Below are 11,690 nucleotides of genomic sequence, written 5' to 3'. Positions count from 1 at the left end.
AGGTTCCCAATATTTCTTCCAACTCTATGATTCTATGAAGGTAGGATTTACATTTTATTAAGGCAGCAGGAGGATACATTTACTTTTAGACATGCTTTATTTCAGGTTTGGTGTGAGCAATGCGTTGATACCTGCTAGGAAGTCTTTTATCTTCTGGATGAATTCTCTCAGCTTGGTTGTGGATTTCTCCACCTGGTTCCGAGCTCCTTGAGCATGGTCCAAGATGTCCTGAGCGTGGTTCCTGGCATCCTGTGCCAGGTTCTGGACTTCTTGCACCTAGAATGGAAGCTTCAGCTTAGTATTTCTCAGGGGCATCTAGTAGGGAGATCAAAAATGTGATGCCATGACCATGTAATGCAGGGGTGTCAAACTCAAGGCCTGCAGTTCAGATGTGATCCGCGGGGTGCCTAGATCTGGCCTGCAGGGCCACTCTGGAAACAGTGAAGGACTGGCCCAGGGTAGCTCTGCCAGCAAAAGCAGAGCTCACAAGGGCTCCATGCGGACCTCCCAAGCTCCGTTTTTGCTGGCTGAGGGTTGCCGTCGCAGCCAAAAATGAAGATCGGAAGCCCATTTTTGCTGGCAGAGTGCTCGGGCCGCCACAGGTGCCCCCGACCCTAGTGATGTCAAGCTGGCCACGCCTACCGCATGAGGTCAAACACAACCTTGATGTGGCCCGCAGTGAAATCGAGTTTGACATCCCTTTTGCATGTAGAGTGGGCTTTGTTTGAACAGTGGTAAAATATTATCTTGATTTTCTTTTCAATTCAACCTTTACAAGTTTTTTGACAGTTTTGTGAGTAAACATTGGAACTGTTCACAACAGGAACAAAACCCTGACTTTTAAGGAAGAATGTTTATTTACAGGTAGTCCTCGACTTACAACAGTTCATTTAGTGACCGTTCAAAGTTACAACGGCACTGAAAAAGGTGACTTATGACCATTTTTCAGAGTTATGGCCTTTGCAGCATCCCCATGTTCCTGTGATCAAAATTCAGACGCATGGCCACTGGTTCATACTTATGACCATTGCAGCATCCTGGAATCATGTGATCACCTTTTGCAACCTTCTGACAAGCAACATCAATGGGGAAGCCAGATTTACTAACAACCAGGTTACTGATTTATCAGCTGCAGAATCACCTAATGGTGACATGGGGGGCAAACAAGTTCAATACATAAATAAAATAAATAAACTAGTCTGGCAAGATTTCTATCAGTAGGTAAGTAGAAATAAACACACCATTCTGATCAGCTTCCTATGTCATCCTGGTTCCTTACAGCTGGCAAAAGCACATACATAGGTACATACATACCAGTGGTAGGTTTCAAATTTTTTTACTACTGGTTCTGTGGGTGTGGCTTGGTGGGCATGGCATGGCTTGGTGGGTGTGGCATGGGAAGGATACTTTTTTTAAAAAAATTATTTGCATTTATATCCCGCCCTTCTCCAAAGACTCAGGGCGGCTTACACTATGTTAGCAATAGTCTTCATTCTATTTGTATATTTATATACAAAGTCAACTTATTGCCCCCAACAATCTGGGTCCTCATTATACCTACCTTATAAAGGATGGAAGACTGAGTCAACCTTGGGCCTGGTGGGACTAGAACCTGCAGTAATTGCAGGCAGCTGCTGTTAATAACAGACTGCATTAGCAGCCTGAGCCACAGAGGCCCATCTGTAAAATCTCCATTCCCTCCCCAATCCAGGGGAAGGTTACTGCTGTTAAGTTCGGGAAGTAACGAGGCTGGAGACCAGGGTAGTGACAACAGCTCTTTAATATAGGGTGAACCCAGCAACAGGCTGGGGGAAAAACCTCTCCTTTTATACAGTTCTACTGGAGGCTTCGTCCAATCAGCAACGTGCTGATTTCCCGCTCAAATATTTAAAGGTACAAACATGAATACATAACACCTCCTCCCAGAAAACACTTTGCCTCTATTTACATATTTTATTTACATGTTATTTTCGACGTAGTCACGCAAATAACCTGGCTCCTAGTTCTTCCTGCCCTGCGCGGTTCAGTTCTGGGTGGTGTTTTGAGCTGGTCGGAGGGGCTGTTTTCTCCTCCCAGCTCTTTCTCTGAGCCAACGGGCTCCGGATTATTGGCCGACTCTTTTTCTTGGCCATCCGGCCTTGGATTACTTTTGAAACTGTCCCTGCTTTTTTCCTCGGGAACCTGGGACCTCAGCTAAGTCTTGCGCCTCCCCCGGGTCATTGTCAGCTGTGAATTCAAATTGGTATTGGTCATGATCTGTTTCATTTGGTTCGGTTTGATCAGTTATTCGTTTCCTTATCTGATCTATGTGGCGCCTCCACACTCGGTTGTCTGGTAGTTCTACCAAGTACGATTTTGGGCCGGTTATCTTTATTATTTGTCCTGCGAGCCAACTAGGGCCGTCCCCATAGTTTCGGGCCCACACCCAGTCGCCTATGCTCATTTCCCTTGTTTTTTCTATTTCCCCCTTGTAACCCTCTGGTGTGTAATGGGGATTCAAACGATCAAGTGGGCACCGGAGTTTCCGTCCCATTAGTAATTCGGCTGGGCTTTTCCCGGTGGCCGTGCTTGGGGTTCTGTGCTGAACGGCTAGGAAAAAGTCTATTTTTGTTTGCCAGTCACCTGGCTTGAGCCTGACACGCCTCCTTAGCGCCCGGACGGAACGCCTGCAAGGCCATTCGACGCAGGGTGGAAAGGCGCAGAGAGGGCATGTCGGATGCCTCCTCTGCCAGGTATTCTTCAAACTGGGCTGCCGTGAATTGAGGCTCATTGTCGGACACCAGAGTGTCCGCAACCCGTGAGTTGCAATAGGTGGCGCAGGGCTGCGATTACTGCTTCGGCCGTAGTGGATTTCATGAGTATGATCTCCAACCATTTAGAGAATGCATCAACAACCACTAGGAACGTTGCTTTCCTACAAAGATTTCAAGAGCCTTGCTGCTCTTTTAAGCCTTCTGGAAGGGGCCAAACTTCTCCTGGTCTTACTCCTGAGTCATCCTTTTTGCTTTAGCTGCTCTTGCCTTCTGGCAGCTCTTCGAATGCGTGCACTAGGAACAGGCTCCTCCTGTTCCTCTGACTCTCTGCTGTCTGCCTCTGGAGGCTCTGGAGTCCGTGCATCACTCCCAGATAGCCCTGGCCCCATCTCTGCCTCCGACGCAGAACCCTCGTCCGGGCCTTCCCCTGACTCCAGGACTGGCCCATGGTCCTCCCCAGCCTCCTCACTGTCCGACTCCGCTGCCAGCTCCACAGGCTGCTGGCGGACCACAACAGTGTATTAGACACATTGCAAAGAAAAAAGGAATGTGTTTTGAGGCATACGCACCAAAACCACACATTTAAGTGACCATTCTTACAGAAAAAGTTCTCAAACTCAACCTAGTAAACCTGGCTGACTTCCAAAAAACAGGAATTGGGGAAAAAACTCAAACTTTTTAGAACCGGCAAACTTGCAGAACCAGAATTGGCACGTTGGTCTGTCTGTAGTCTAACCGGAAGGCAATTTGGGCAGAGCTACCATTTCCAACTCCAGAAAAATCCTCTTGGCTTCTCTCATTGCTATTCCTTCCCTCTTACGGAACTTACTTTCTGGTTGATCCTGTTCAGGCTTAGGGCATCGACTTTTCGTTGGATATTATTCAGAGTTCTTTGGCGAGCAGCTGCCCTCTTGCGAAAAGCATCTCCTCTTTGTATCAACAGCTCAACCGTGCCCTGCCGGGTATGTTTGGCCTGGACCACTGGACTTTGACGCCCTCGAACGGAGGTGTTGGCCTGCCTCAGGGCCTGTTCTGACTCCTGGAAGTACTCCACGATGCTACGGAAAGACTCTGCCGACAGAGGAAAAATGGGGTTTAATCAAGAAAGGAACATGACTTGTATGGATGCTCCTTTTATGTAACATGGCAACTACAATTAGAATAGAATAACAGAGTTGAAAGGGACCTTGGAGGTCTTCTAGTCCAGCCCCCTGCTTAGGCAGGAAACCCTACACCAATTCAGACAAATGGTTATCCAACATCTTCTTAAAAACATCCAGTGTTGGAGCATTCACAACTTCTGGAGGTAAGTTGTTCCACTGATTAATTGTTCTAACCGTCAGGAAATTTCTCCTTAGTTCTAGGTTGCTTCTCTCCTTGATTAATTTCCACCCATTGCTTTTTGTCCTGCCCTCAGGTGCTTTGGAGAATAGCTTGACTCCTCTTCTTTGTGGCAGCCCCTGAGATATTGGAACACTGCTATCATGTCTCCCCTAGCCCTTCTTTTCATCAAACTAGACAAACCCAGTTCCGTTCTTGATATGTTTTAGCCTCCGGTCCCCTAATCATCTTTGTTGCTCTTCTCTGCACTCTTTCTAGAGTCTCAACATCTTTTTTACATCGTGGCGACCAAAACTGGATTCCTTACCACTGAAGCTGGCGTTTACCATCTTTCCCAGCTGACTTCTAAGGTAGTTGACGGTCTGGTTCAGTTCATCTACTTCTTCATTCAATGCATTGAGGTGGCCCCTCTGCTCTGTGACTTTCCATTCAGTGCTATCCAGGCACGAATCTGTATCTTGCAGGTGGTCCCACAGGTTATCCATGTCTGCCCTAAGAGAAGGAGGGTAACGTGGCACAGGTCCCACTCCGCCATATGCTTTTTGGCCAAGATGTTCATTGCAATAAAGGTAGGATATAGTCCATCGGGTCAGTCGTGGCGAAAGTGCCACAGGCGTTGGGCGGTCGCCAGCCAGTATCCCTAGTAGCGGTCTGTGATCAGTCACGATTTCAAAATTCCGCCCAAAGACATATTCGTGGAATTTTTTAACCCCTGACACAATGGCTAGTGCTTCTTTATCTAGCTGGCTGTAGTTTCTCTCTGGGGAGGACATTGTTCTAGAGTAAAACGCTATAGGGGCTTCTGTGCCGTTTGGAAGTCTATGGCTGAGTACAGCCCCCACCCCATAAGGGGAGGCATCGCAGACCAGCACTAGGGGTAATGAGTTGTGATATTGGATGAGCAGGCTATCACTTGAGAGCAGGTTCTTTACTGCTTCAAAAGCCCTATTTTCCGACTTTCCCCAAGACCAAACAGTATTTTTCCCTAAGAGCCTATGCAGCGGTTCCGCAACGGTTGCTTTGTTCTTTAAAAAGACCGCGTAAAAATTCACCAATGCCACGAATGCCTGCAGCTCTGCTTTGTTTTTGGGCGCTGGAGCCTTCCTAATTGCCTTAACCTTGCTCTCAGTGGGTGAATTCTTCTTGTCTATCCGTAGCCCAAGAAATCGACGGATTCGACCCCTATCTGGCATTTGTTTGCCTTGACTTTTAATCCGCTGTCCGAAAATGCCCAAAACCTTTCTTAACCGCTCCCCAATTCCTCCATGTTTTCCCTGAAATTAGGACATCATCAGTAGGGAACTACCCTGGGAGCCCCTGCAGTAGTCGTTCCATTAGGTTTTGAACAGCCCTGGTGCCACACTGACCCCAAATTGCAATCGGTGCACTTGAAGGCCCCCTGTGCGTTACAATCGCTTGGGCTTCGCCAGCGGGCGCCTACGGGCAGTTGTTGGTAGGCTTGGGCCAAGTCTAACTTTGCAAAGACTTGCCTTGCCCCAAAGAGTGCAATAAGTGTTGCACCACGGAACCGGTAAGCGCTTTTCTGTAAGGCTTTGTTGTTGCCGCCTTGTAGTCAGCGCAAATTCTAATTGACCCGTCCGGCTTTATTGGGGTGACGATTGGCGCCTCCCACTTTGCGTGATCGACTGGCACCAAATCCCTGATTTATGAGCTTGTCCAGCTCCTTATCGATTTTTGGTTTTAGGGCAAAGGACTCTCCTCGCCTTAAGCCTAATGGGGGCTACCTGGGGTCTAAGTTGAAGGAAATAGGGGTCCCTTGTACTTGCCCAGGCAGTCCTTGAAGACATCTTCGAACTCGTTAAAGAGAATGTCTTTCAGGTTACAGTCACTTCTGTAGATGCCAGTCACCCCATGCCCAGGGCACGAAACCAGTCTAGTCCCAACAGACTGGGCAGAGTTCCTTCGACGATCGTGATGGGCAGGGTCTTCTTGTGTGTGGACCGTACTCGACTCGGACGGAGGTGGTCCTCGAACAGGGATGCGATTCCTGGTAGTCGTGGACTCGTAGTTGTGCTTGCAGGTGGCGCCGCGACAGACGGCAGCGACTTCGCCAAAGTGTCCCAGGACATGATGGTGATCGCTGATCCCGTGTCTACTTCAAGCCGCACCGTACTCTCTATTTTGGCTTGGTGAAGATCTTCTTCTCCACTGGCTGAGGCGCGCCTATGACCACAGTTGTTTGGTTGGAATCCGCGCCTTTTTGTTTGAGCCAATCGCGGGTCGCCTTGCCGATTCCGCGCCTGATTGGCCGATTTGAATTTTCGGCGGAAGGTTGGGCCGCCGACAAACTTGAGCTAGGTGCCCTTTCTTCCCACACCGCCGGCATGTTGCCTTAAACTTGCAGCGTTGGCGCTGGTGTTGACCACCGCAGCTTCCGTGATTCATCTCGGTCCCCTTTGTCGCTTTCTCGGTTCGGCAGACCCTTCCTCATCTTCACCGCCGGATTCGGTCTGAACCTCCTCCTGGTGCACCGGGTTGCCTTCGCGCCGCCTTTGTGGACAGGCTTCTGCAGTGTCTCCGCCGCTGGGTGGACATTTCATGTGCTCTGGCTTCGCCCAGAGCGTGGCCAGCGTTAGGTTGCTCTTTGCTAGCAGCCGCCGCCGCAAACGGATGTCTTTGACCCCTCGGATGAGTTGCTCGAGGAGCACCTCGCCCAGGTCGCGTATCCGCAGTCCTTGGACGCTTCTTAGGGCGCCATGTAGTCACCGGCGGTTTCGCCTCCATCTGCCTTCGCCTCCGAATTCAAACCGCCGCACGTATTTGGACGGCGTTGGGCAAATGGTTTTTAGTAAAGTCTGTAGAGTTGGCCACGACACCGATGCACGCGTTGGCTCTGCCAGGGCTTCCGCAATATCAATGACCTCCGGACCACAGTGGCTTAAGAAATAAGCCCTTTTTCGGTTATCTGGAACTCCTTGCAGTTCGTTGGCTTCTAGAAAGCTTTCGAAACGGGTCATATACGTTCCCCATTTCTCCTTAGCCGGGTCAAACGGTGCGGGCGGAGTGTAACTGGCCATCTCCGCTTTTCTGCCCTGAGTTTGCTGGGTTCGGGTCTATCGTGCTTCAGCTCGGTTCTGGTTCTCCTTAGCCTCGAGATCCCACCGCCGCCAATGTTAAGTTCGGGAAGTAACGAGGCTGGAGACCAGGGTAGTGACAACAGCTCTTTAATATAGGGTGAACCCAGCAACAGGCTGGGGGAAAAACCTCTCCTTTTATACAGTTCTACTGGAGGCTTCGTCCAATCAGCAACGTGCTGATTTCCCGCTCAAATATTTAAAGGTACAAACATGAATACATAACACCTGCAAAATCCCTATTTCCTCCCAATCAACTGGGACTCAGGAGGCAGAGAATAGATGGGGGCGGGGCCAGTCAGAACTCTTACTACCGGTTCTCTGAACTACTCAAAATTTCTGCTACCGGTTCTCCAGAACTGGTCAGAACCTGCTGAAACTCACCTCTGATACATACGTTAAATCAACTAAGAAATGTGATCTACAATTTAACAGCATCTCTTCATGGGATGCTTCCATACAATCAGCCTGGCATTGTACCTTGTTAACCATAGTGACCAGCTGACTTGCTGTGGTCTCCAGCTGTTGTGAGAGGTTCTGGGCAGAATGTAGGGCCTTGATGGACACAGGAAGCGCTCCAGTACAATCAGGACCTCCACAGTGCCTTTGGCCTGAACTGTCCTTACAGGAAGCTCCTCCACAAGGTGCGTCTTCACAGGCCTCTTCTCCAGAACCCCCACAGATCTAGAACAAGACAACAAACAAAGATGATCCAGTGAAAAGAGATCGCCGATGAACAGTGGACCTCATCAATAGACCAAGAATGAAAATGCTGGACTCAGGAACAAGGAGTAGGAAAGGGAAATGAATACAATGTGCATTTGACTGCAAACTTGCTTATTTTTGTTTGTTTGTTTGTTTAACTAATATGCCTGAACCTAAATTTGGCATTTTTTTCCAAATTCTGCAATGTAATTTCTATTAAAAATAACATGAGGGAAAAATCTCAACAAAATAAAAAATTGCAGTGTATAAACATCTATTACATTAGGGAATGTGGGGGAATGCAATATGGATTCCCAGGGGGGAGGGACTGCTTTCCAGAGGGCAAAGAGGAACAGAGCTTGGAAAGTTTGCTCAGCAGGAAGAGAGTTAAAACTAGCAGTTCCCAGAGTATAACTTATAGCTAAATGTAGCTGTAGCTATGTAGATAGTTGCTTTAGTCTGGCAAGATTCTGTCTATAGGTGAAGAACAATAAGGAAAACTACTCAGAAGCTACTTCATATGTTATTCTTGGTTCTTAAGGCCTAACAAAATATTTTAAAAATTGTGTGTATGTTGTGACCTAGGCCCAAGTAGTTATTACTAGACACAATCAGTCCTAAACAAACATATTTTATTAAAACAGCTGAGAATTACTTCATTCTCAGCTTAGTCCAAATTAAGTCCAAAACAAATTCTTCATAAACAGTCCTTCGGCCTTATCACCAACCTTTGTCTACTTTGGCACCCTGCCAAAGGCTTTTCTTGGCAAAATTTCAGAAGCAAGAGACAAGAAACAAATGTAGCAAAACAAGAAACAAAATGTAGCAACGTTGCTTTCCTACAAAGATTTCAAGAGCCTTGCTGCTCTTTTAAGCCTTCTGGAAGGGGCCAAACATCTCCTGGTCTTACTCCTGAGTCATCCTTTTTGCTTTAGCTGCTCTTGCCTTCTGGCAGCTCTTCGAATGCGTGCACTAGGAACAGGCTCCTCCTGTTCCTCTGACTCTCTGCTGTCTGCCTCTGGAGGCTCTGGAGTCCGTGCATCACTCCCAGATAGCCCTGGCCCCATCTCTGCCTCCGACGCAGAACCCTCGTCCGGGCCTTCCCCTGACTGCAGGACTGGCCCATGGTCCTCCCCAGCCTCCTCACTGTCCGACTCCGCTGCCAGCTCCACAGGCTGCTGGCGGACCACAACAGTGTATTAGACACATTGCAAAGAAAAAAGGAATGTGTTTTGAGGCATACGCACCAAAACCACACATTTAAGTGACCATTCTTACAGAAAAAGTTCTCAAACTCAACCTAGTAAACCTGGCTGACTTCCAAAAAACAGGAATTGGGGGAAAAACTCAAACTTTTTAGAACCGGCAAATTTGCAGAACCAGAATTGGCACGTTGGTCTGTCTGTAGTCTAACCAGAAGGCAGTTTGGGCAGAGCTACCATTTCCATCTCCAGAAAAATCCTCTTGGCTTCTCTCATTGCTATTCCTTCCCTCTTACAGAACTTACTTTCTGGTTGATCCTGTTCAGGCTGAGGGCATCGACTTTTCGTTGGATATTATTCAGAGTTCTTTGGCGAGCAGCTGCCCTCTTGCGAAAAGCATCTCCTCTTTGTATCAACAGCTCAACCGTGCCCTGCCGGGTATGTTTGGCCTGGACCACTGGACTTTGACGCCCTCGAACGGAGGTGTTGGCCTGCCTCAGGGCCTGTTCTGACTCCTGGAAGTACTCCACGATGCTACGGAAAGACTCTGCCGGCAGAGGAAAAACAGGGTTTAATCAAGGAAGGAACATGACTTGTATGGATGCTCCTTTTATGTAACATGGCAACTACAATTAGAATAGAATAACAGAATTGAAAGGGACCTTGGAGGTCTTCTAGTCCAACCCCCTGCTTAGGCAGGAAACCGTACACCAATTCAGATAAATGGTTATCCAACATTTTCTTAAAAACTTCCAGTGTTGGAGCATTCACAACTTCTGGAGGCAAGTCGTTCCACTGATTAATTGTTCTAACTGTCAGGAAATTTCTCCTTAGTTCTAGGTTGCTTCTCTCCTTGATTAGTTTCCACCCATTGCTTCTTGTCCTGCCCTCAGGTGCTTTGGAGAATAGCTTGGCTCCCTCTTCTTTGTGGCAGCCCCTGAGATATTGGAACACTGCTATCATGTCTCCCCTAGTCCTTCTTTTCATCAAACTAGACAAACCCAGTTCCGTTCTTGATATGTTTTAGCCTCCGGTCCCCTAATCATCTTTGTTGCTCTTCTCTGCACTCTTTCTAGAGTCTCAACATCTTTTTTACATCGTGGTGACCAAAACTGGATTCCTTACCACTGAAGCTGGCGTTTACCATCTTTCCCAGCTGACTTCTAAGGTAGTTGACGGTCTGGTTCAGTTCGTCTACTTCTTCATTCAATGCATTGAGGTGGCCCCTCTGCTCGGTGACTTTCCATTCAGTGCTATCCAGGCACGAATCTGTATCTTGCAGGTGGTCCCACAGGTTATCCATGTCTGCCCTAAGAGAAGGAGGGTAACGTAAGGGCACAGGTCCCACTCCGCCATATGCTTTTTGGCCAAGATGTTCATTGCAATAAAGGTAGGATATGCAGGTGGTCCTTGATTTACGACCATAGTAGAGCCCAAAATTTCTGTTGCTAAGCGAGACAGTTCTTAAGTGAGTTTTGCCCCCATTTTACGATCTTCCTTGCCCCAGTCGTTACATGAATGCTTGCAGTTGTTAAATTAGTAACACGGTTGTTAAGTGAATCTGTTTTCCCCATTGACTTTGCTTGTCAGGAGGTTGCAAAAACTGATCACATGAGCCTGGGACACTCATAAGTACATGCCAGTTGCCAAGCATCCAATTTTTTTTTTTTATTGAAAAAGTTTTACAAAGCTTTCCCCCCCTTTCCCCCCTCCCCCTTCCCCCTTCCCCCTCCCTTCACAAACTCCCCTCCCCCCCCCCCCCCCGACTTCCTGGAACAAACACAAGGTATAGTTAAAGATAAAACAAACATATGCTAAAAATTTTCCCTCAACTCAATTATACTCCTACAGTTCTCATCAATTCCTAACCTCCCCCAAAACAATCAGAAATAATACATCCTAATCATTCAAAGGCAGTCTGATAACTCTTAGCCTGATATCTGTTTTGGATATAGTCAATCCATTTTTTCCATTCATTTAAGTATCTTTCTTGTGTATTGTCTTTCAAAAAGGCTGAGATTTTTGCCATCTCAGCCAAATTAGCAACTTTCAATATCCATTCTTCTATTGTGGGTACTTCTTTTTTCTTCCAATACTGTCCTATCAGTAATCTTGCTGCTGTTATTAGATTTAAAATCAATTTAGTCTCACTGTACAGTCCGTGATAATTCCCAGCAGAAAAAATTGCGGCAGGAACTTTATTTTCTTTTTCAGAACATTTTGTAGAATCCACCAAATTCTTATCCAAAAAGCCTTAATATTCTTACAAGTCCACCAAATATGAAAATATGTAGCGTCATCACAATGACATCCCCAACATTTTGCTTGCATATCTGGATACATACATGATAGTTTCTTAGGATCTAAATGCCATCTATAAAACATTTTATAAAAATTTTCCCTCAGATTCTGTGCCTGCATAAATTTAACATTTCTAACCCAAATTTTTTCCCAAGTTTCCAATAATATTGGCTCCTGAAAATTTTGTGCCCACTTTATCATACAGTCCTTTACCAAATCCCTTTCAGAGTCTATTTCAAGTAACACATTATACAATCTCTTTATATGCTCCTGAGATTGATTTTTATTTTGCA

At 46.9% G+C, this 11,690-nt stretch overlaps 1 protein-coding gene across 1 annotated transcript in view; it reads right to left on the bottom strand.

Annotated features, from left to right (window-relative positions):
- LOC131191804 (laminin subunit beta-1-like) overlaps positions 1–11,690 on the bottom strand; it is a 123,130-nt gene that overhangs the window by 18,756 nt on the left and 92,684 nt on the right. The window contains exons 27-30 of the mRNA XM_058170287.1: positions 10,222–10,406; positions 9,402–9,643; positions 7,670–7,873; positions 132–276 (exon numbers count right to left, since the gene is read on the bottom strand). Coding sequence (XP_058026270.1) covers positions 132–276; positions 7,670–7,873; positions 9,402–9,643; positions 10,222–10,406 — 776 coding nt within the window. The remainder of the gene's footprint in view (positions 1–131; positions 277–7,669; positions 7,874–9,401; positions 9,644–10,221; positions 10,407–11,690) is intronic.

Source organism: Ahaetulla prasina, chromosome 2 (genome assembly GCF_028640845.1).
Source record: "Ahaetulla prasina isolate Xishuangbanna chromosome 2, ASM2864084v1, whole genome shotgun sequence".
NCBI classification, from domain to species: domain Eukaryota; kingdom Metazoa; phylum Chordata; class Lepidosauria; order Squamata; family Colubridae; genus Ahaetulla; species Ahaetulla prasina.
The sequence above is the reverse complement of the archived record's forward strand: the minus strand, read 5'-3'. Positions and strand labels throughout refer to the sequence as shown.